Raw genomic sequence first — 24,480 nt, 5'->3', positions numbered from 1 at the left:
GGTTAAAACATTTTTTATAACTGCTTTACAAGTTGTCAGTACCAAAACACTAAATTCCCAGCAGTCTACCATGCAAAGAACATACAGTGAAAACCTGTAAAAAAAAACAAAAACAAAAACAAAAAAACCCTCCATGTCCAACTGGTGATAGGCTAAATAAAATAGATACTACAGATTTCTGGGGTAGATTGAATTATTGGTCCTAATTCTTCTTGTCATAGCTTCATATACCATTACCTTCTGCCTTACAACTGCTGTGCTTCCCACCGTGGGGTCATTTCCCCATTTGACTAACACTGGGCTTGCTCGGGGGAACTTGCTCTGATGAATGTACAGTGAGAGAGTCTAAAGATGTCCTCGTGGTTTGGCTTGTCTTGTCACGCTTCTGCCACTTGTTAGAGGTGGGAATCTGTATAACTTAAAATGAATAGGCAGTATTTGCACATGCTGGAAAATTCCACAGGTATACAATGAATAGTAAGCATCTTTACTTTCATCGTCAACCACCCAGGTCCCCTCCCCAGAGGAAGCTGGTACCCTCCAGAGAATCCATATACTACAAAGTCAAATAGCAGTATTTATTGAGTCAGAACCAAGGCCAGTAGGTAGGGGCTTCTGGATCAGCCTGGGAGAAATCTTTCCTGAGAAGGCTCCAACTCTCTTATTTGAGGATACATTATTTATAATCTGAGAAACCGGCTCCTGTAGGCAGACCTGTAAAGGACTTACTACTGTAGACCAACTACCAGTCTACAGAAGCATTTGTCATATAGAGCTATCTTATTTAAACTCTTAAAATTTCACTGTTTAGGGCTTCCCTGGTGGCGCAGTGGTTGAGAGCCCGCCTGCAGATGCAGGGGACATGGGTTCGTGCCCCGGTCCGGGAGGATCCCACATACCGCGGAGCGTCTGGGCCCGAGAGCCATGGCCGTTGAGCCTGCGTGTCCAGAGCCTATGCTCCACAACGGGAGAAGCCACAACAGTGAGAGGCCCGCCGCGTACCGCAAAAAAAAAAAAGCACTGTTTCTAAAACATGCTTAAGATTACTTTAGGATATATCTGAAAAATCAGATAGGGGGTTGCTTCTTGGCCTAAAGCAGGTAGCAAATAAGCACACAGTTGGGATTTCAACACATTTTTCTCTCCTTTTAGGGACAGATCATTCCATTTAAGGCCAAACACTTGAAGAACCACAATAAAAACAATTTCAATTTTCATCTGCTTACAATAGAGAAGTTAACTGTTTTCACATTCTAACTTCCTTGAGACTCAAACTAAATTTTAAAGTTGAGCTGAAATGGTAACTTATATGTTTAATTTGTACCACAGATGGACTGAACTTGGTATTTTCATCTGCAAAAATGTTTAGACCTTTCATTTCCTCCTAAAAGGGTAATGAAATGAACAAAACAACCATTAATCAAATTTAGAAATTTATTTACAAAACTTAATTACTTTGCTTTTAAAAAAACAATTATTCAATTCATGAAGATTAACCAAAACAAACCCCATCAAAGTTTATTACTACCATAATCTTTCATAGAATCAAAAGCTTAAAGAAAAACCACCAATGAATGCTTTCATGTAAAACCACAGTGTAAAAAATAGAAACTTTCATTCTAGTGACTAGAATAAAAGCAGATAAATAATCTTCTTTAAAGGGAAAAAATACTGTATAACATGTGTAATGCTGGAAATTTAAATATCAGTTTAGTTCCTCATTGCTAACATGGCATTTATATCCCAGATGAGATTTCGTAATTGATCCATAATTTGTTTCAGCTGTTGATTCTTCTGTTTGAGTTTCTGTATAAACAAAAGAATTTATCAGAAATGTTTCATGAAATATATACCATGAAGGTAGAAGACTAAAATGTCACAAGTTAGAACTCTAATGATCCAGACAGAAATTAAGCTAATTTCCTTTAGGCAGAAGGTCTCAATCCTTTTCTGGCCTCAAACATTCACTGCAAGGCACGATGAGTTCTAATTCAGCCCTCAGAGGCCTACAGCTCCATCCCCCACCTCCCTTTGCTCCTCCACTTCTACCACCAAAGAAAATAAGCTAAATATTTACTTGTTATAAAACCTAAGTAAATAGGTTTTCCAAGAGGCAGCATAGCATAGTGGTTAAGAACACAATCTCTAGAGCCAGACTCCCTGGGTTTATACTCAGCTCCTTCACTAACTAAATATATGATGTTGGCCAAATTACTTCAGCTCTCTGTCCCTCAGTTTCCACAACAGAAAAATGGGGGTAATAACTGAACCTACCTCATAAGAGTTTTTATGAGGATCAAAAGATTTGATTCATGTCAAGTGTCAGAACTGGGCCTGGCATACCAGTAAGCATTCAACGAATGTTACTGGTAGGCACAGAACATAAACCGTCAATATAGAATATAAAGTATAATAAAAATGCAATGCCTGATGCAACCGGTCTTTCAAACACGTGGCAGAAGTCACTGTTTGCTCTCAGCATGAAGTGCGATCTAATGCTGAAAACTGAAGACAAGATGGCACAGCCCTGGGCTTCCCTGGTGGCGCAGTGGTTGGGGGCGCAGTGGTTGGGAGCCCACCTGCCAGTGCAGGGAGCGCGGGTTCGTGCCCCGGTCCGGGAAGATCCCACGTGCCGCGGAGCGGCTGGGCCCGTGAGCCGTGGCCGCTGAGCCTGTGCCCCGCAGCGGGAGAGGCCACAGCAGTGAGAGGCCCGCGTAAAGATGGCACAGCCCTGATATAATCTTCTTTGTAACTGAGATTTGCTGGATGCCCTGAATGCACATGGCTGGTGTCTGTATCTCTAGGTCTGGGTTTCTACTAGACCACAGTTTGTAAACTTTTTTTAAGCATCCTTTCTCCAAATCCTATGTAGTAAATGTCTGTGTGGATAAAACAAGATAAACATAGAGAATTTCAAAGTACTTACTAGTTATTTTAATAATCATTGCTATTAAGTAACCTCTTGGAAACATTACATTTGGAAGTAATATATTTAGTTAGATAATTTTAAAGATACTATATTAAAATACCTCCAGATCAAGTAGTACATGTTCATTATAAAGAGACCTAAAAATCTTAATTTTTATTTCATTAAAGAGCAAACTAAGATTAAATAAATTGCGTATATTCTATCTAGAGTTAGAGAGGTAACAGGAGGTAAGAAGCTAAAAGGGAAGAAGAAATTCTTATTGGAAAACAGAAAAGCAATTTAAAGAGACTTCAATAGTAATTAAATTTAATTCATATTTGAAAGGAGAATTAACACAACTCAGTCAGATTAAAACATATGACCGTAGAGTACACAGGGTAAGCATACAGTATTTAGTACCATAAAGCTCACTTTAACATAGTTCTGGGGAAAAAGATACTATTAGTACTTTAGGTACTCAGTCTCCTTGTTCAGTTTCACACGCCCGATCTTCTAAGTTCTGTTGTCATAAGTATGTGGTAGCTGCCTATTAAGTCTTTGTCATCCTGGAGACCAAGAAACTTCTGCCAGCAATCAAGGGTGGCAGAAAAACAGGAATATACGAATAAAGGTGTATATTGGGAGGTCGAAAACCTCAGTCCCCGTTCTGACTTTGCCTCTAACTTGCTATTTGATCTTAGACAAATTCCTTATCCTCAGTTTCCTTCTGCAAGAAATTGGATTATATAATCTATTAGGCCCTTGCCAGTTCTAATTTGTTTATACCCACACATAAGATGAAAATCAGTTACACAGACACATGTAATGAAAACCAGTAAGCTTAGTTCAGGGAACTAATTCAAGGCTTCAAAATGATTCAGTCAGCTGCCCTTTTCCACCAAGCCATCATTCCCCTAAGCTGTGAGAGACTTCAGCTACCATGATTCCCTGGCTCAGTTCTCATTTTTCAGGAGGAAAGTAGAGGAGAGCAACTGAATAAGAATAAAAGGAAGAGAAAGAATATGAGTTGATTTTTAAAAAATTATTTGAATTAGTAACTTCTGACATATCTTGAATATCATCACTTTAAAAAAATTTCAGAACTTCTCTTTGACATGGAATTCTTAGCCTGTAACACATTTTGTTCCATAAATATTTACTGAGGGTATATTATGTGCCTGGCTCTGGGTTAGGCACTGCAAGGGAAGAAAAATCTGTAAGAAATGGTCCACATTGCCTTGAAGAAACTCAGCATGAAGTAGGAAGAAGATACTGCCCAAACGACTAGACCATAACCTGGTTAAGGCAGGGGAAAAATATCAGGTGCTGTGGAACCCCAACTGGTAGGGTCAGCAAACAAGGAAAATATTTTTGTTTGGGGTCTAGAAAAGTTGGTGGTGAGCAAAGAGTGGAAGGAAGGATAAATTTGGTCTTGTTAGTAGATAATGGGGGTCCATTTAAATTCTTGAAGAAGAAGAAATATGATTTAAACTGCAATGAAAAACATTAACTGGGCAAATGTGTGTGATGGGTTCTCCTAAATAACTTCAATAGTGACAAATCTGTATCCATGGAAAAGGAGAAAGAGGAGGTATTGAAGTTTTTGAAACAGTTGAAGACCATTCAAAGGCCAAGTCTGGTGAATGAAGCTTAGTGATCACATTTTCACTAAAAATTAAAGAGTAACTAGAAGTAATAAAATTATATTCTTGAGTGGTTAAAAACAGACTTTCAAATCAATATCAAAACAGAGGTTACAGATGGCTCCCACAATGGTTACATCATTGGATAAATGCTACTTTCAAGAATACTCATTTGGGGCTTCCCTGGTGGCGCAGTTGTTGAGAGTTCGCTTGCCGATGCAGGGGACGTGGGTTCGTGCCCTGGTCCGGGAAGATCCCACATGCCGCGGAGCGGCTGGGCCTGTGAGCCGTGGCCGCTGAGCCTGCGCGTCTGGAGCCTGTGCTCCGCAGCGGGAGAGGCCACAGCGGTGAGAGGCCCGCGTACCGCAAAAAAAAAAAAAAAAAAAAAAAAAAAGAATACTCATTTGGAAATATATATATATATATATATATACTCATTTAAAAAATTTAGCATCATTAACTCTTAAATAAAGTAAGAGAACTAAAAAATGTGGGATATTTTCAAGGTAATATTCAACTCTAGGGAATAGTAAAACTTTTTTTAAGTATGATATGTCATAAGGCATTTGGACAGTTTGTCTCAAAGAGGCCACAAAGTTTTAAATTAAAAGAATTAGCATACAAGTAAAATACCTAGAGCCAAAACACATCATGAAAATACCAACAGCAAAGCTGACAGTTATGCTTATTAGTGATTAAACTGTAAATAAAGTTTCATGACATGATACAGGATTTAATATATACAATCTTGCCACTGATTGATTTTAACAGAGGTTGACAGCTGCTGTTATCAAAATCAATCATCTGTGCCTTTGTTACATTAACAGGTGAATGTGTAAGTAGAGTAGATACTTAAAAAAATATATTTATGCTAAGTCATACCATGTAATTTACTATTCATACAAAGGCTGTGACAATTGGTCAAAAATGCTTTAACTTCTAACTGCTTGAACTCAATTATAGGTCAACTCTGTAAAAACTACCCATATATCTCTTTCAGTTTCATTTTACCATTAACAGAATACTTTTAAGTAAAATAGAACTCATTCTGATATCCTTAAAATATAGTCTCAAAACAAGTGTTCATCCTTTACTTGGGTATTAAGGCTTATGGATTCAAGGACATATGAAAATAAAATGAAGTATTTTAAAAAGCCAAAAATTTGACTATTAAAATTATGCCATTCTTCGTCTGATGATTTATATCAAATACTGATTACAAATTTCATGCCCCAAAGTTTCATGCCACTATGGTAGACATCAGTGACATATATGTTGTTAGAAACCAGACTGACCATCAATATGTTCTGTACAATTTCAAGTACACAGTGATATTCAGCTGACCCTTAAACAATGTGGGGGACTGGTTCCAGGACCTGCCGCGGTACTGAAATCTGAGGATGCTCAAGTCCCACAGTCTGCCCTCTGTATCCATGGCTCTGCTTCCGCAGATTCAGTCAACTGCATGTTGTGTAGTACTGGAATATTTTATTGAAAAAAATCTGCATGTGAGTGGATCTGCACAGTTCAAACCTGTGTTGTTCAGGGGTCTTAACTCAATTAATTTAAACTACTTTTAATAGCATCTGTGTGATTATGTAATTAGGCCAACATTTTACCATCTGAAGGTGGCTATTTAAAATAAATTTCACAGAAACACTCAGGTATGTGTGCCATTAAGGCAGAAAAATATATATCAATTGATCATGAGTTTACTCAGTGTTTTAAAATTTTTCTATTATATTTTAATTTTATATTCTAGAAGGGAGGTACAAAGTTGGAAGAAGTGGGGGAAAAGAAAAAATAAAACACCTTAGTACCACTAATTATACATAAGATAAACTCAACTAACAGTCAGAATATGTATTATATTCAATTCACATTTATGATGTTTTATTTAAGGAATGAGTCAAAAATCTCTTTGGGTCAAAAAATCCACTTTGGTTTTCAGCTGTTAACTTTATTCTCTTCTGCGTTTTTTAGGGGAATTTCAATTTGAGTTAACCAAATCTTAGTCCTCTCCCTCTTTTTTTTTTTTGGTTTTGGTTTCTGTTTACTGCTTAATTCTCCAGTACTGTCTCAAATTATAGTAACAATTACCAGGAAGTAAGAGAGAGCCATGAGGCCAATCAAATGAATACTTCCTCTGCCATTCAAGAGAAGATATTTTCTCTCTAAATTCTCTTAAAAAAATATTCCCATGGAAATACAGGGCTAAGCTTTAAATCTGTTTAAAACATGTAATGATTCTTTCCTCTTTGTAATAATCTTCTGTTCAATACTATGTTAACTAAAACAAGTTTTATCCCAAAGTTAGAAGCATGTACAACAGCAAATTCAACAGATTCAAATGGTTTATTCAAAATCAAAACGAGTTCTCAAATGCCTGAAGTATAAATGGGAACACAATTTAAAATATGGGCTTTTATTCCATAAACAGATGAACGTTCAGATACTACTTTGTGCATTGAAATAAGCCTGTTGCAGATAAACACTGCGGACTAAACACATGTGTTTATCTTTTCTTTTTTCTCAAACACTAATAAAATGGCAGGAGAGGAATGAAAAAGCTATAAATCCATGTGGAGAAAATGATCAGAAAGGAGACAACAGTAGATGTCAGGTGGCACATTTTAAGAATGAAAAGTAGAAGGGGAGCAATACATGACGTGGGAGGAAACTACTGTACAACCCAGATGGATGCAGGAAGGGTGCCAATGAGAACGGGCTGATGCTCCACGGAGAACTGGAGACGGGTGCCATCGCCAAGTCAGCACGTGAGCCCAGGGGACAGAAACTGGAGGGAAACAGCTACAGGGACTAGCGAGAGCCCCGGGTGCTCACTGCCACCCCTCACCAACAGGGGACTGAGTACCCTCTCCCGTGTCCTGTCCCACGTTCAGCGAACGAGCGGTTTGTTTCCTATGGAATTGAACCAGAACAGCTGGGGATTCAGTGCCACCAGCACAGCAGACAGCAAGAAGACGTGAGACTCTACTCTATGTAGGGCACTGGAAGATTCTTCTCTGAAGAAACGGAACAGCCCTAAAGAAAAAAAGCCTCAGTAAATGATAGTTGGGGGTCCCCCCAAAGAGAAGAGCCAACTTGCTTCCAAATCTCGCTATGATGAAGCCAACTCACAAAGCCTATGATAGGCTTTCTAGTGCTTCCCTCCCAAATATAAAGGGCTCGGGCTTCCCTGGTGGCGCAGTGGTTGAGAGTCCACCTGCCGATGCAGGAGACACGGGTTCGTGCCCTGGTCCGGGAAGATCCCACATGCCGCGGAGCAACTAAGCCCGTGAGCCATGGCCGCTGGGCCTGTGCGTCCGGAGCCTGTGCTCCGCAACGGGAGAGGCCACAACAGTGAGAGGCCTGCATACTGAAAAAAAAAAAAAAAAAGGGCTCATGTTTAAGCATCAGATGCTCACCAGATCTTTTAGAGCCTCTATCTGCAAAGACAACCAAGCATAACGGGTTGGCAAACTATGGCACGTGACCTGTTTTTGTAAGGCCCATGAGCTAAGGATGGTTTTTACATCAGAACAAGGACCATGGGCTTCCCTGGTGGTTAAGAATCCGCCTGCCAACGCAGGGGACACGGGTTCGAGCCCTGGTCCGGGAAGATCCCATGTGCCGCAGAGCAGCTAAGCCTGTGCACCACAACTGCTGAGCCTGCGCTCTAGAGCCCGCGAGCCACAACTACTGAGCCCATGCGCCTAGAGCCCACGCTCCACAACAAGAGAAGCCACCGCAATGAGAAGCCCATGCACCGCAAGGAAGAGTAGCCTCCGCTCGCCACAACTAGAGAAAGCCTGTGCCCAGCAATGAAAACCTAACACAGCCAAAAATTAAATAAATAAAATAATTTAAAAAAGAAATGAACAAGGACCACATGTCTCACAAAGCCTAAAATATTTACTATCTGGTCCTTTGAAGTTTGCCAAACCCTGTATGAGACGATTATGGAAGAATACCTTCTAATTTCTGAGGGAACTTAATTTACAACATAGAGTTTTATATCTAGCCAAACGATCAACTGCACAGATACGTGAAGGCTAAAAACTTAAGTCCCTGCATTCCTCCTAAAGAAGCCACTGACGTATGGACCTTGCCAAGGGAGAAATAAACCAAGAAAGAGAAAGATAGGAGATTGAAGAAATAGTGAAACCAACAGAAGAGGTGAAGGAAAGCCCCAGGGCAATGGATGAACAGCAGGCCTAGGGAGCATTCAACCCAGACCTGAGGAGGAGAGGACTCAGGGGGTTGGGGGGGAAACCTGTAAGTCGTCTTATAATTTGATTCTGGAAAGTTGGAAGACAGTACTGAGGTGCGGCCACAGATGCATAAAGAACTAACCAAAATTTTTCAAAATTACAGAATTATTAACTTTAGGAAAACAAAATAATTATTCAAAGAAATGTAATTCTAGTTTACTGTGTGGCTTAGCAATAAGCAGTATTTATGTGCCATAATAATATGAACACAGAATATTTACTGAACCCCAATTATGACAATTGCATTGAAAGGACTGGGGGAGGGAAAGTATGTAGGTGGGTCCAGGACAGAGAGACTGTAGAGAGAGCTACATCCTCATGTGGAGAAAGAAATACTTTTATACATCACAGTCTTGGTATCAATTACATCCTTTACTTAAAATTCACAAAATTCTACGTCAATAGCTAGTAAGAGTTTTTTGATTACACCCTGTCAAAGTATTACTATAGTCTGATTATATGATAGGTCTTTAAAAAAAATCAAGAATAGGTTATGACTAAACCATCATATTAGGAGAAAAAGAGGAACTTAGGGAAATGGAAAGTGAAATGAAACTTACCTTTAGAAAAATTACATCTTTCTGAAGTTACACAAGCTTCCCCCCCCCTCCCCCTGACCCCCCCGGGGAAATATCATAATATCTTCTATGGTAGAGAACAAACTATATGCATGTCACATGTGGTACTCTGAAATCAAAGTTACCATCACAATTGTGTTTTATTTATATATACATTTCACTTCATTTTATAAATAATATCCTTACTATAGAGAAAAATAGAACATATCCATTGTGAATTAATACATAGATTATCAACAGAAACATGTAACACTTAATAAATGAATGTCTTATATCTCTGTACTACCAAACACCACTTATTCTTCAAGATCTAAATTAAAAGTTCTCAATCCCCTCCTTATCCCCTCGTAATTTCCTACTGTAAATTGTTTATGCTTATTACTGTCAAATTTGCTGGAACTATTCTTCTTAATTTATATTTCACCTCTTAAAAATTGTTTTAAATGTTATTTTAGAAAAATCTATCCATCTTTTTCTTTTTTCCTGAGTTTTGATATACATTTTTCTTTTAATTTTCCAATATTTTGTTTTGCAAGTCTTATTTTCAACTCTGAAATTCATTTTGACACATGGTGTAATGTAAAAGCTAGCTTAATTTTCCCCAAAAGTGTCTCTTTTTAAAGACTGATTTTCCACACAATCTCTCTTATGTCAATATTAAATTCTCATATATAATAGGAAGACTTTTTCTGGCTATTATTTTACTAATCTATTCTTGTGCCGGTATTTCACACTTAATTATTGTTTTTACAATATACTTGATATCACGTTTTAGTTTTTGAAGCAAAGAGTTCTTTATTTTATTACACTTATAGGAATTGTTTTATATATGTATTTTAGTATGCTCTCAAGAAAAAAATTCCAATTTGGATTTTATTTGGATTTGTTTTTTTTTTTTTTTTTTTTTTTTTTTTTTTTTTTTTTTTTTTTTTTTTGCTGTACGTGGGCCTCTCACTGCTGTGGCCTCTCCCGCTGCGGAGCACAGGCTCCGGACGCGCAGGCTCAGCGGCCATGGCTCACGGGCCCAGCTGCTCCGCGGCATGTGGGATCTTCCCGGACCGGGGCACGAACCCGTGTCCCCTGCATCGGCAGGCGGACTCTCAACCAGTGCGCCACCAGGGAAGCCCCTGGATTTGTTTTTTGATTGGTATTGCACTAAAATCTTACTAGTTTTGTGCAGTTTCAAGAGAATTCATATTTGGATTTGGACTGTTACTGTTTAGAACAGTTATTGCCCATATAAGCACTTAATGTGTTCTTTCAACTATTCAAAACTTCTTTTATGTATCTTAATAAGTTTAGTTACATATATCATGGAAATAATTCCTAACTACTTAATATTTGTTGTTGCAATTGTGAATAGGATCTCATATTCTAATTTCTTTATGGCATTATAGAAAAATGGTATCAATCTTGTATTAAGCTCTTCTTTCAAACACTTACTGACTCATTAATCAATGAGCTTCTTTGAGCTTAAGCTTGAGTTAAAATGTTATGTACAAGCTTAAGGAACTTAACAGATTTGTACATAATATTATAACCCCTGTTTCCTAAAGTTTATTTCTGTTTCACTGGCTATATCTTCTAAAATAGTATTAAACACAGTGATGTAAGGCATCCTATTTTATGCCTATATTTCATCTCAATGAAAAATGTTGGCTATCTGAAATAAAAATTTTTTTTTGTTTGTTTTTTTTTGTTTTTTGTTTTTTGTTTTTTGTTTTTTTTTTGGTGGTACGCGAGCCTCTCACTGTTGTGGCCTCTCCCGTTGCGGGGCACAGGCTCCGGATGCACAGGCCCAGTGGCCATGGCTCACAGGGGCCCAGTTGCTCTGCGGCATGTGGGATCTTCCCGGACCGGGGCACGAACCCGTGTCCCCTGCATCGGCAGGCGGATTCTCAACCACTGCGCCACCAGGGAAGCCCTAAAAAGTTTTTTTTTAAAAAAAGACTATCTTGTTAATAGTTTTAAGCATTCTTTGAATCAGCAACATTTGAGGTCTATCAAATGTCTTTTAGATCTGAGAAAAATAAAATTTTTTTTTCAATTTAATCTATTGATATTACATATTATACATGTAAACTGAGTCATCCTCTACCTCGGAAAACCCTCTGTGGCTGTGGTGGATTAATTAATACCCTGATAAATTCTATTAACTAGCATTAAGAATTTCAGGAGTGGGGCAGGAGGTGGGAGCGTGTATTTGTAAGTGAAGGAGCGAGATTGGTAGTTTTATTTACTGTGCTATTTGTTAGGTTTTGGTAACCATGTTTCCACCACAGAATGAACTGACAACATTCCTTATTTCCCTATGTTTCTAGAGAACTATCTGAACATTATCTTCTGAACTTCTACAAGTACTCAGCAATATATTCAAGTTAGGAACTTTTGGGGAGTGGAGGGTGGGATGGGGTAGTGCTTTGATAACTCAATTTCTTATTCAGCTGTTGAGACATTCACCTCTCCTACTTGTAAATTTTTATCATTTGCTGCTCCAAATATGCTCTAAGCTAGAGAGCTACAATTCTGCCTAGAAAAGAAAAAAGTAAATGGGTTGTGACTGAGTGGCTATGAGGCTTTTCTAAGAGCTTTATTGCCTGAATTCTGTGATGTCTCTTCTGACTATTCAGATGGCAATTCTGCTTACTTTTTAGTTCTGGGTCGTACTCTAAGTAGGTTAAATTTGTCACAGAAACAACTTCAGGTAATTCTATAATTCAAATTATGTTCTTGAGTTACACAGACTCCCTTGTAATTTGTATCAGTAATTCAGAAATATAAAACATACAGACTAGCAACTCACTTTATTGACTTCAGCAATTTCTCGCCTCTCTTCACTAGCAAAACGAGGTGGGCCGGCCCGGTCATCATTCTTTGAGCCATCTTCTTCCACGTATGGAATAAGTTGCTGGGAGTGACAGACAAAAGTTAAAAAAGTCAAACATATGACACACAATTTCCAATTATATTGGTATAGATAATGCATCCGATTAAGATCACTTTTTATATTTTTCTCTTAATAGTACAAAAATATATTTTAATTCAAATGATGGCCTAAAATAAAAGCCTTAGAAGTCTATCATTTCAATGCACTCTATACATTAGCTTTTCAGGTTTCTTTTGCAAAATAGTCCTTTTAGCAAAATTAGTTGTCACATGTAATTAAGTAATATCCTACTCAATCAGCAAATATTTAATTGGCAGATAGTGGGTGAAGAGACACTGCAAAAATAATGACAAATAAGATATAAGTCCTACCCTTACGAAATTTATAGTTCGTTGAGATGGAACAGGCTTTCCTTCATCTATGCTAAAAAGAAAGGAACTTCATGGATGTGTATTATATAAATGTCATTTACTTGCTGTAGAGTATCTGTGCAGATTTCTAGATGTCTTTTAGTTGGGAGACTTTTTTTTGTAAGAGAAGAAAATTTATATAGCAATGAAACTTCTAGCAGGATTATAATTAAATACATATGATTTGTGATGAAGTTTATTTGATGAAGCCTCTTGTAGATGCGACAGAGACTTCAGGAATTATCTAGTCCTTCCATCTTATATTACCAATGCAGGAACAGGACAGAGGTAAATAACTGGTACAGTCAGAAGTCAATCTGCCCAAACTTCTATGAATTCTTGGGACAAATATAAACTTGCCCACATTCACAGCTACTTTCTTCCTTTCCTCTCTCCTAATGCAAGCAGAGCGGTCCTTCCTCTTGAAAACACTTAGTCTCCATTCCTGTGCCCTGATTCCTCTGCCCTCCTGTCTTCATTATTTATTTCCCCAAACCTCACCCTACCATTTTCTTCCTTTTTTATCTAAACATGTTCTCCCATTTGGAGGAAAAAATCCCTAGCCCTCAATTCTATCCCTCCTTCCACCTACTGCTTTCTTCTCTTGCTTTTAATCTAACATTCCTGAAAGATGGATATCCACTTTCTGTCTTCAGTTCCTTATTTCCTGTTTAATCTTCAGCTCACTGTGATCTGACTTCTTGTTGCTACCTTTTCACAGAAGCTCTGCTCAAATATACCAACAATTAATCTGGTGGACAGTTTTCATTCTTTATTTTCCTTGACTTCTGTGCAGCATCTGTCAATGTCAACCACATTTCCCATCTTCCACATCTCTGACCCCTTCTTTTCAGGCTGTATTGCAGTTTACTCTTTCTCTGTTCACTCTTTACATGCTGACCACTCAAAACAAGAAAGCACTGATCACGGGAAACTGTTCCTTATATGTAATGAGAGAACATCCAAACTTTCCCAGCTACCTTTGGTGGCAGAGATATAACTTGTCAACAGGAAAAGGGCACCTATAAAAATATCATATACCTAATTAACTAAAATATATCTATGATCCGAGATTAAATTTTAAAAATATTTAAAAACTAGAGTGATTCCACTAAGATAATTTAAATTAATAATGATAAAAATAGTTATAACCTTTTATCCGTAAAGAACTTACATGAAAACCACTTTAAAAGGATTTTACAATACTATTAATATGCCTACTAAAACATCATGCACTGACTGAATTAAAATGAGACACTGGAAGCAATAATAAAAATTGCCACAGACAACTGTCTCCTCCCAACAACAAAAATTTACTATCAGCCTGGATGTTAAAGTCTACTAGAAATTATTAACATGAAAAGACAGTAATAATTCTATGCATATATATATCTCACAATTTCATCTTCTCTAGTCAAAAGCAAAACCAGTATGTTTCATAATCTGGAAATATGGTTGAAAACAGAAGAGAGAAAGGAAAAAATTACAAATGTTCTGAGACTATCTTAGACTCATCCTCCCTCTACCACTAAAACTTGCCTCTACTGGAATGGGATCCATCCCTCCGCAGTTTTCATTGCATTTATCATAGACCAATCTCAGCTTCCTGAAGAGAATAGAGAGTTGGCGAAGATGATCCTGTAGCTTTGCTAACCGGTCTTGATATGTTCCAGTATGGTAAGTGACACCGTTTGGCAGCTTCTCAACAAAAAACCAAAAATATAAGGTAATGAAAATCAAGATTTGCTTTAAGTAAAGCTAGCAAAAAGAAACAATCTTTAAGCAATGCATAAAAGCAAGCAGGCAGTTCCTCACAGTTAATCAAGTGCAATTTTAAGAATTTAAGAGTAATACATGTTCATTTATTAATTAGCTCCTTGGCATACTGTAAAGCAGCTCTAGAAAAGACTTTGTGATAAGCCTCTCTGATCAGTTGAAATGCTTTCCACCTCTAACTTTTGATTATATTTATATCATAGCTTTGTATTATAACTTTAAAAAGAATACACAATTTTAATATCACTTACTATTATATAAAGGCAGCAAGCTTCTGAACTCAACCAGGAAGTTAAAAACAAAATACAATTTAAAGAAAAGGAAGAAAAGGAAAAAATTAAAATAGGAGTTTTCAGCAGCAGAAAAAGAAGAGTATGCTGCCACTGTTGCAAAAATAATCTCAAAATACCTTAAATACGATATAAGATAATTAAGATACTCAAGGCATGCATTAAAACATAAAGCTGTCACCGAAAAGTTTCACTTTAAAAGGAAATCAGCAGGAGATAGGTGTAAATCAATCTGTACTTGAACATCATTAATAAATTATTACAAGTAACTGCTATGATCATAACTCTGTTGGATGCTTATATATTTTTAATTCAGGAATTTTATCAAAAGAAGCCAAAAATATATACTGAAATGACAAAAATCACAGATAAGTGGAAAAACTACTACCTATTTAGAACTAAATGCACCTTTTGTGCAGTGCTGAAACTCACAAACAAAATCTTCCTTTCTCTGTACATCTTTACAGTATGTTATTCCCACAATTTGATCTGTGAAATCATCCTGAAATTAGAATTAACAAAATTTGTACCATGTGTTCTAGTATACGAGGTAATTTCATTATAAGCACTCATACATACACTTACCCTGGGGAATAAAGTGACTTAAAACCAAGACCCAAACTACTGTCTAAGAGCTAGAAGATCAGTCCAGTCTTTCTAAACCTCAGTTCATCCTTTTTTTCTTTTCTAAACAGATAAGGTAGGAATGCAAAAAAAAAAGCCTGATAGAGTGTTCAGAGACGAAAGAAAACAAGACACATTATTGTTACAAGTAGGTAAAACCATAAACACTAAAAAAAAAAAAAAAAGACTGTAAAGGCCTATACGTAGTTGTTAAAAGGTGTAATAGTTGATAAAAGATGTAATAGGAAGATAGGCTTAATAATTCATTTTCTTCTTTTCTCTCATTTCCAAATTTCCTGTAATGTTATGTTTATAAGTTAAGGAGATGGATCTTCTGAAATTCTTTGAAATGAGTTTTATTAGGATTTTTGGAAATCCTCAAGAATTAAAACATCCTGAGGATTATATCTCAAAGAAATGTGATAAAGGTACCAAGGACTGAATTAGTCAAAACAGTTTAAAGGAGAAAAGCGTTATAAGAGTTCACCCCCCAATACAATGTAGAATTTCTCATGACGTTTCGATTTATGAACTTTCACAGACATTAACAAATAAGAGAAAAGTTTCAAAGGGTCACTGCTTTCTTGTTTGGGTGATAATAATAAGGATAATGATTACATCTGGCATGCAGAAGCAGGCTCTACCTTTATTATGGTACTGACTACTTTGAGTACTTTGCCCATATTTTGTACTTAATAAAGACTAGAAGCAACTGACATTTATATCCCTGTATTTAGTAGAGTGCACACACAGAGAAAGTTTTGAAGTACAGTCTGGATTATTTTACTTTCATGAATTATTTTTTCCATAAATCGACACTTAAAATTCACTAAGAATTCTGTGTTATGCAAAAGAACTCTTGATAAATCCTTTCATAAAGGAAAACAAAATCCACCCCCCCTCAAATTCACCCTCTTAGCAAGTTTGGGTATTAGTTTTCACATAGAGCATCAGCTTCTCAAAGAAGGGAGCAATTCATTCAAAATATTTACTGTACTTTTCATGTGTCAGGCAGTGTTCTAGAAGCTGAGGTAGAGCAGTGAACATGAGAGAGATAAGTTTCCTATACCACAGAGTATAAGTTATAATTGTGCCTAGGAGCTCTTGGGATGGATATACTATATAATGTAGATGTTTAGCTAACAAGCACATCAGTAACCATTTCACTAATGAATACTGAATATCTGTAAATAAATATGTGATCATACCGCTAGACACTAAAAAGGCATTTAACTAAATTGAACATCCATTCTTAAAACAAATATAAAACTCTTAATAAAAATTCCCCAACACAATAAAATGCATTTATCTCAGTTAAAAAGTCAGCACCATGATTAATGTGGAAATATTACAAGCATCTGCACTAAATCAGGGATGTCTACTAAGACCACTAATACTACCGGTGAACACTGTTCTGGAGGTACTGGCCAATGCAGTCAGAGAAGAAAAAAAAGCTGAAATATTAAAAAGCTGTGGCATAATCGTCACTATTTACAAATGATATAAAGTGCTACTATCAATAAAGGAAGTCAAGAGAGAGATGGGTACAAAACTAATACACAGAAAACCATAGCTCTGCTTTCATATATAAAAACAAAAGAAAATGAGAAAGGAAAAAGACCCCATTTACAACAGCAACAATAAAGATAAAATATCCAGATAAAATATTTGACTTAAAAAATGTCAAGATAAATATGAAAACTTAAAATACTTCATAGAGACACAAAAAGAGGGTATTTTGTGTTCCTGGTTAATAAGCCTCAACATCATACCAATATAAAGTCTCTCTAGGTTAAATCAACCGAATAAAAGCACTAACAGGATTTTCTCAGAACTATTAAGGTGATTCTAAAGTACATGTGGAAAGATAAGCAAGAATAGCCAGGGCAATTTTGAAGTGTAAATACTTTATAGAGCCTCAATAAATACAAGAAAGTTTGCCATTACTACATAAAAGAAAGCAGCTAAGTGGAATAGAGCATCCATAAATTGATTTGTTTATATGTAGTAGCATCTGAAATCAATGGAGGAGGAAAACGAATTATTCAATCAACCTTTTGGAAAAAGTGAAGCTAGGGGCCGTGCCTTACACTTCATACTAGGATAAATTCCATACGGATCAAAGTTTTAAGTATAAAAATGGAAACAAAACTGAATTTTTCCTGATTTTGGAGTGGGGAAGGACTCCCTAACTTAAACATTGAACCTAAAAAGACTGATAAATTCAGCTACCTTAAAAAAATATATGTATGGCAAAAGGTAAAAAACAGACTGGGGGAAAAAATACTTGCAAGTTATATCATACAGAGCAAGTTTTTCTAATATGTAAATAGCCAAATCTTATAAGTTGGGGGAGAGGGTAAAAAAGACCAAAAAAAAAAAAAAAGATGGGAAAATGGGCAAATAATACGAACAAGCAGTTAACAGAAAAGGAAACAGAAATGATTCATAAAAATATGAAGAGATGCTGGAACTCATTAAGACTAGGAGAAATGTAAAGTAGATTTTCACCTATCAAATGATCAAAGATCCAGAAATATAATTTGCTGTGTTAGTCTCAGCCTGATTGTTGGTCAGGAAATGGTAGCGTAAGCTGGTACAACTTCCATGGAGTGCAATTCATCATAATTTATCTAATTACAGAAGCACAAAGCCACTTCTAAGAACTACCCGGCAGGTATACTTGAGCATTTATGTAGGAAGGTATTCACTACAGTATAACAGTGAGAGATTAAAAGCAATCTAAATGCCCTTCACTAGAGGACTGGCTAAATAAAGCACAGTATGTCCATGCGCTGGATTACTATACTATACACCTTAAAAGGAAAAGGAAGTATTTTCTGTATAGATATGAATAAACTCCAAAATGTACCAAATGAAAAAAGCAAGGTGCAAAATGTGTATAATATACCAGTATTATCTGTGCAAAAAGGGAGGAAATGAAAGAATATACACGTACATTTGCTTAAATATGCACAGACTATCTGGAAGGATATACTAGGCTAGTAATAAAAATCAATAATCATCATCACCTGTGGAGAGAAGTTAGCTAGCAGATAGTGATGGGAGGGGGAATATTCACTCTAATGTCCTTTTTTATTTCTGAATTCTGAATGTATTATATATTCAAAACAATTTTTAAGATTTAAAGCATAACAAATAGAACCAAAGCAATACTTTCCTATGCAGGGAATCTTAATCTGGGATCTGGCGATCTTTAGGGAGACATCTGTTAACCCCCTGAAATTTTATTCAAAATGTTTACATGTGCATTTTTCTCAGAAGAGAGTCCATAGTTATCATTAGATTTTCAAGAGGCTAAAGGACAACTAATAAAGAACCATTTTTCTAAAACAAATGCTCAGAAATAACCTCAGCAGTTGATATTTATGGCACTTCATCCTTCTAGATTAATAATATAGAAGATAATTTTAAAAATTTGAATACTTAAAAGAATGCATTAATAAATAGCTTATATGTAGTCTTGTTTGTACCACTTCTCTCAGCTTTTTATAAATGAAGGAGCACATTGTCGCTTCATTTCCAGCCAGTCATGATATGGCCCACAGGGTCTTAGAGGACTTAAATCACAGAATTCACAATATAAGAAGCACAAAGAAATAACTACTGTAGTCCCTTACAAATTGGTTTTGAATATATGTCCACATGTAACCTAGTTATTAATAATACTTTTTTGAAAGAGTTCAGTTCTTTCAGTGTCAGTTATAGATGTGTATTATATCTCTGTTAATAGTACAAACTGTTTGACAGCAAGTTAGTATTATAAAGAGGTTAGTAGGACGAGCTACCAGTCATGTGATGTTGGGTAAAGTCTTTAAGCCTCAATTTCCTTAACTGTAAAATAGGGATAAAAATACTTCTTAGAACTGTTCTTACAACAGTATACCTGACCAAGGAAAGTACTTGATAAATGTTAGCTATTAGCTCTACTAGTCCAATACAGCAGGTTGAAAATAAAGAAATATTTGCTAAATTCTGAGATCATTTAACCCATACTTTAATCATCTTATATATTAATCTATTAATTTTTAAAACAATTGCCAAAGATTTCATATCTTCTCTTGGATTCCCTTTGTATTTTATTTCACACTGGCTTTATTGACATGGTCTTAAAATATTTCCATACAACTGTATTACTTCTAGAATCAAGAGGAAAAAAAAAAACTCAACCACTAAAAAAAAAGGCAATAAAACATTCTTTAGTGCACCAATTGAAATAAGAGTTCTAAAGTTCTAAGAGTCTGAGGGCCTGGTTTCAAATTTACCCTATACGGACTAGATTTGGACAAGTCACTTTACCTCTCAGAATCATAGAATCCTCATCCATAAAACAAGAATGATATCCACATCACATAGTAGTAAAGATAAGCATTAAAAATGGGTTAGCAAAATGGTGCTGGAATAATTGGATATCCAAATGCAAAAAAACCCACAAAACACTCAGATCCATATCTATCATTATATAAAAAAATTAACTCCATGTGGATCATAGGCCTCAATGTAAAACCTAGAACTGTAAAACTTCCAGAAGAAAACATAGGAAATCTTTGCCACCTTGGGTTAGACAAAGATTTCTTAGATATGGAACCAAAAGCAAAATCTGTAAAAGAACAAATCAATAAATTGGATTCCATCAAAATTTAAAATATCTGTTCTTCAAAAGGCAATATGAAGAGAATGAAAAGCCACAGACTGGGAGACAAAACAAAAAGACATACAATACAGAAAAAAAAAGACAAGACATAACAATAACAAGTGCTGGCAAGAATGAGGAGTAACTAGAAGGCTCAAGCACTGCTGATGAAAATGAAATGGTGCGGCCACTTTGGAAAAGTTTCTTAAAATGTTAAACAGACATTTCCCTTATAACCCAGCAATTCCACTCCCAGGCATCTATCTACTTAATTGAAATGAAACACATGTTCACACAAACATTTGCAGGTGAACACTCATAGCAGTATTATTTATAAGAGCTGCAAAGTGGATACAACCCAAATGTCCATCAATTGATGAACAGATACGCTAATTGTGTTATATTCATACGGTAGAACACTTCAGCAATGAAGAGGAAGGAACTACTGATATATGCTGAGTGAAAGGAGCCAAACCGCCCGCGCGCACCAAAAATCATAGTGCATGTTATATGAAACTCTACAAAATGCAAACTAATTTACGGTGCCAGAAAGCAAAGCAGAGATTGGCTGTGGATGGAAGGCCAGAAGTAAACATTTAAAAGGGGCACGAGGAAACTTTGTGGGGTGATGGATGGTTTCACAAGTCCACATGTGTCAAAACTTTAAATGCCTTGTACTGTACGTCAATTATACCAAAATAAAGCTGTTTAACAAAATGCTTAGCAGAATCTAAATTCAACACCTTTGACTCTCAAAAAGTATTCTGTGGGAAAATATGAGATTAAAATAATCCCAAGAGCATGGCGGAGTGAGACTCACCTCTACCTTGAAAGATAGAAGAGTTCGCCTAGAAACCTGAGAACCCGGTCGAATCTAGAAAATGTGGCTTCAATCTTCCAGAAATCCGGCCTGGAAAACATCACCTCCACATCTTGGGGACAGACACATTATTGGGGAACGCTTCTGAATGTAAATGGGGGCGACGACATACTCGAGGTTTGGCCACGACAGCCGCGTCGATGCCCAGGGGCCCCACGTAACAATTAAACCAGCAGCCCCTTCCCTCGCAGAAACATCCCGCTTTCTCCACGCATGGCCATGACTGGAGCCCTCCTTCCTTCCCACCTGCATGTTCCTCAGGAGCTGGAAGATCTCCATGGTGCGGTACACGATGTCCTGGACCGTCTCCTGCCCGATCCGGCAGAGCGATGCGGTGTTGACCTCCCGGGCCGCCTGCTGGGCCTGGGGCCCGGCGAAGGGCCCGGGCGCCATCCCCGACGCAGCCAACGGAGGGGTGGACATGGCGTGGCAGCGGCGTCAGGTGAGCAGGGCTGCAGAGTAGGCGTCAGGGTGTCCGCCCGACGCTGGGCGGTCGCTGGCCTCGGCGTGAGCAGAAGCTTCCGAGACTTGGGCGGTCAGATTTCAACACAGCTGCCGTGACTTCCGCCACCGTGACGTAACACGTCATTAAACGTCACGGGGACCGCGCCCTCGGCGGGGTCCCTGGGAACCGGTGTTAGCGCAAGGTCGGCCGGGATTGGACTGGAAGCCCGGGCGGGGCGGGACGGGCGGGTTGATTGGCCAATCACCGGCTGTACTCTAGCCAAAGGGGGCAGTGCGCGTAGTGGAAGGCCGGTGGGCTTTCCCACTACTTCGTTTCCCAGTCTCAGCCAATGGTTAGGATTCTTGATAGAACGCTTACTTTGTCTTAATTTGCTTGCTGATGATTTTTTTTTAAATAACAAGCATACGAAGTTTGTAGTGGTATTGTCCTTTCACAACTAGAAAGCAGGCCCAGAGGGGCTAGTTTGACATTTTTAGTCGCATACAGCTTGCAACTGATAACCTGCGATTTGAGTTTTTGATCTTCGTGCTTCACTGTGATCTGACATCAACTCCCCATTTGTTGTTGGTCCCTGCTGAAAAGTCGGTTTATTCGGGAAGCTTTCCCGATCACCGGAAGTTTAAAATTAACACTTCTGTCTCACATACACTATCCCCCCACCCCCTTCCCCTGACTTTGGCACTATGTCGTATATAATTTTCAGTTTGTTTACATTCTGACTTCTCCTCGCCTTATTCACACACACTAGAATGCAAACTTTGTAAAAACAGAGACTATGTTTTATTCGCTTACTGTATTCTCAATGCTTAGTGATTGGCACATAGAAGGTGCTCGATAAATATATGTTATGACATTATAAAGGTAAGAAAAATTAGAATAAAGCCATTCTCTCTCCTACCTCTTCGTGTCCATTTCCAAAGGAGGGGGAAAGTCCAGAATGTGAAAACCGGTGATAGGCACTAAATTACTGTGTTTTGAATGGTATCTGAACACTCCATTGGTAAGGACTTCACAGGAAAATGTTATTAAAAATAACACAGGAGCCATTGTGGAGATTTTAAGCATAGTGATTTACAGCTGTTTAGTGAGCAATTTAGAAGCAAAAGCTCAAGGTCCTAATATCTAGGTGCTAACAATTTAGGGGGTCAGGGACAATCTGAAGGGAATAAGTTGGACCCTGATGCTGAACGGCAGAGAGTGCAGAACACTGGAGCCTCTTCTGTGAGGGGATAATGGGCCAAGGGGGCCTCCAGATGCTCCCAGGGTCACAAGTTTAGCATCAGGCTGCGTGAGGAAATAAGGCTGAAGAGAGGCAAACCTTGAAGAACCTTCTAAGACATATCAAGCAGTTTGGGCTTTATTCTGAGTGAAAGAGCAAGCCATTGAAGAATTTCAGGAGACAGGAATAATTGCCAGAAATATTCAACTTAGAAGGTTTATTGTGGCTGCTAAATGGAGAATGGTGAGTCTGTACTGTCTCCTTGTTCACTCCCAAAGGAAGATGATAATGATGGTGATGGTCTGTATTAGAGAAATAGTACAGTGGGTAACTTTGAATGAGTATTTGGTAAGTAGAATCTGGAGAACTTGATGTTGACTGGATTGGGAGTGTGAGGAGAAGAAGAAGAAGAAGGCACATGTTTCTGCCTTAAACAAACAGCTGATGTTTATGCCATTTACCAAGGTAGGGCATACTGAAGAAAAACATGTTTCAGTGAAATTATGACTTGTATCAGTTTCCTATTGCTGCTCTAACAAATCACCACAAACGTGGTGACTTAAAACAACACGAGTCAATGCAATCGCTATCAAATTACCAATGACATTTTTTTTTTACAGAACTAGAACAAAAAAACTTAAAATTTGTGTGGAGACACAAAAGACTCCGCATAGTCAAAGCAATCTTGAGGGGAAAAAAACGGAGCTGGAGGAATCAGGCTCCCAGACTTCAGACTGTACTACAGAGCTACAGTAATCAAGACAGTATGGAACTGGCACAAAAACAGAAATATAGATCAATGGAACAGGTTACAAAGCCCAGAGATAAACCCATGCACCTATGGTCAACTAATCTATGACAAAGGAGGCAAGGATATACAATGGAGAAAAGACAGTCTCTTCAATAAGTGGTGCTGGGAAAACTGGACAGCTACATGTAAAAGAAAGAAATTACAATACTCCCTAACACCATACACAAAAATAAACTCAAACTGGATTAAAGACCTAAATGTAAGACTGGACACTGTAAAGCTCTTAGAGGAAAACATAGCAAGAACACTCTTTGACATAAATCACAGCAGGATCTTTTTTGACCCGCCTGCTAGAGTAATGGAAAACAAACAAACAAATGGGACCTAATGAAATTTAAAGCTTTTGCACAGCAAAGGAAACTATAAACAAGATGAAAAGACAACCCTCAGAATGGGAGAAAATATTGGCAAATGAATCAGCAGACAAAGGATTAAGCTCCAAAATATATAAACAGTTCATGCAGTTCAATATTAAAAAAAGAAACAACCCAATCCAAAAATGGGCAGAAGACCTAAATAGACATTTCTCCAAAGAAGACATACAGATGGCCAAGGAGCACATGAAAAGCTGCTCAACATCACTAATTATTAGAGAAATGCAAATCAAAACTACAATGAGGTATCACCTCACACCATTTAGAATGGGCATCATCAGAAAATCTACAACAACAAATGCTGGAGAGGGTGTGGAGAAAAGGGAACCCTCTTGCACTGTTGGTGGGAATGTAAATTGTTAGAGCCACTGTGGAGAACAGTATGGAGTTTCCTTAAAAAACTAAAAATAGACTTACCATATGACCCAGCAATCCTACTACTGGGCCTGTACCCGGAGAAAACCGTAATTCAAAAAGACACATGCACCCCACTTGTTCATTGTAGCACTATGTACAATAGCCAGGGCATGGAAGCAACCTAAATGCCCATCGACAGATGAATGGATAAAGAAGATGTGGTACATATATACAATGGAATATTAGCCATAAAAAAATGAAATTGAGTTATTTGTAGTGAGGTGGATGGACCTAGAGTCTGTCATGCAGAGCAAGTCAGAGAGAGAAAA

The 24,480-nt window shown here is 37.5% G+C and overlaps 1 protein-coding gene across 1 annotated transcript; it reads right to left on the bottom strand.

Moving 5' to 3' along the window:
• MED30 (mediator complex subunit 30) lies at window positions 1-21,511 on the bottom strand. Its single transcript, XM_059042843.2, has 4 exons — window positions 21,171-21,511; window positions 14,240-14,398; window positions 12,207-12,311; window positions 1-1,806 (listed from the first exon to the last, which is right to left on the bottom strand). Exons 1-4 carry the CDS (start codon window positions 21,345-21,347, stop codon window positions 1,711-1,713), a joined length of 537 nt encoding a protein of 178 aa, XP_058898826.1. The 5' UTR covers window positions 21,348-21,511; the 3' UTR covers window positions 1-1,710.
• Window positions 21,512-24,480: the final 2,969 nt, after the last annotated feature.

Source organism: Kogia breviceps, chromosome 17 (assembly GCF_026419965.1).
Source record: "Kogia breviceps isolate mKogBre1 chromosome 17, mKogBre1 haplotype 1, whole genome shotgun sequence".
Taxonomy (NCBI): Eukaryota; Metazoa; Chordata; class Mammalia; order Artiodactyla; family Physeteridae; genus Kogia; species Kogia breviceps.
This window is presented reverse-complemented; position numbering and strand designations above follow the sequence as displayed.

What these genes read in the sequence shown, in the direction of transcription:
- MED30 (XM_059042843.2), bottom strand. Translation starts at nt 21,347, where the DNA reads ATGTCCACCCCTCCGTTGGCTGCGTCGGGGATGGCGCCCGGGCCCTTC. An exon ending in TGGATCCCATTCCAGTAGAG is followed by an intron (nt 12,312 to 14,239) that starts GCAAGTTTTAGT and finishes TGTCACTCCCAG; the next exon opens with CAACTTATTCCATACGTGGA. An exon ending in AAATTGCTGAAGTCAATAAA is followed by an intron (nt 1,807 to 12,206) that starts GTGAGTTGCTAG and finishes TTGTTTATACAG; the next exon opens with AAACTCAAACAGAAGAATCA.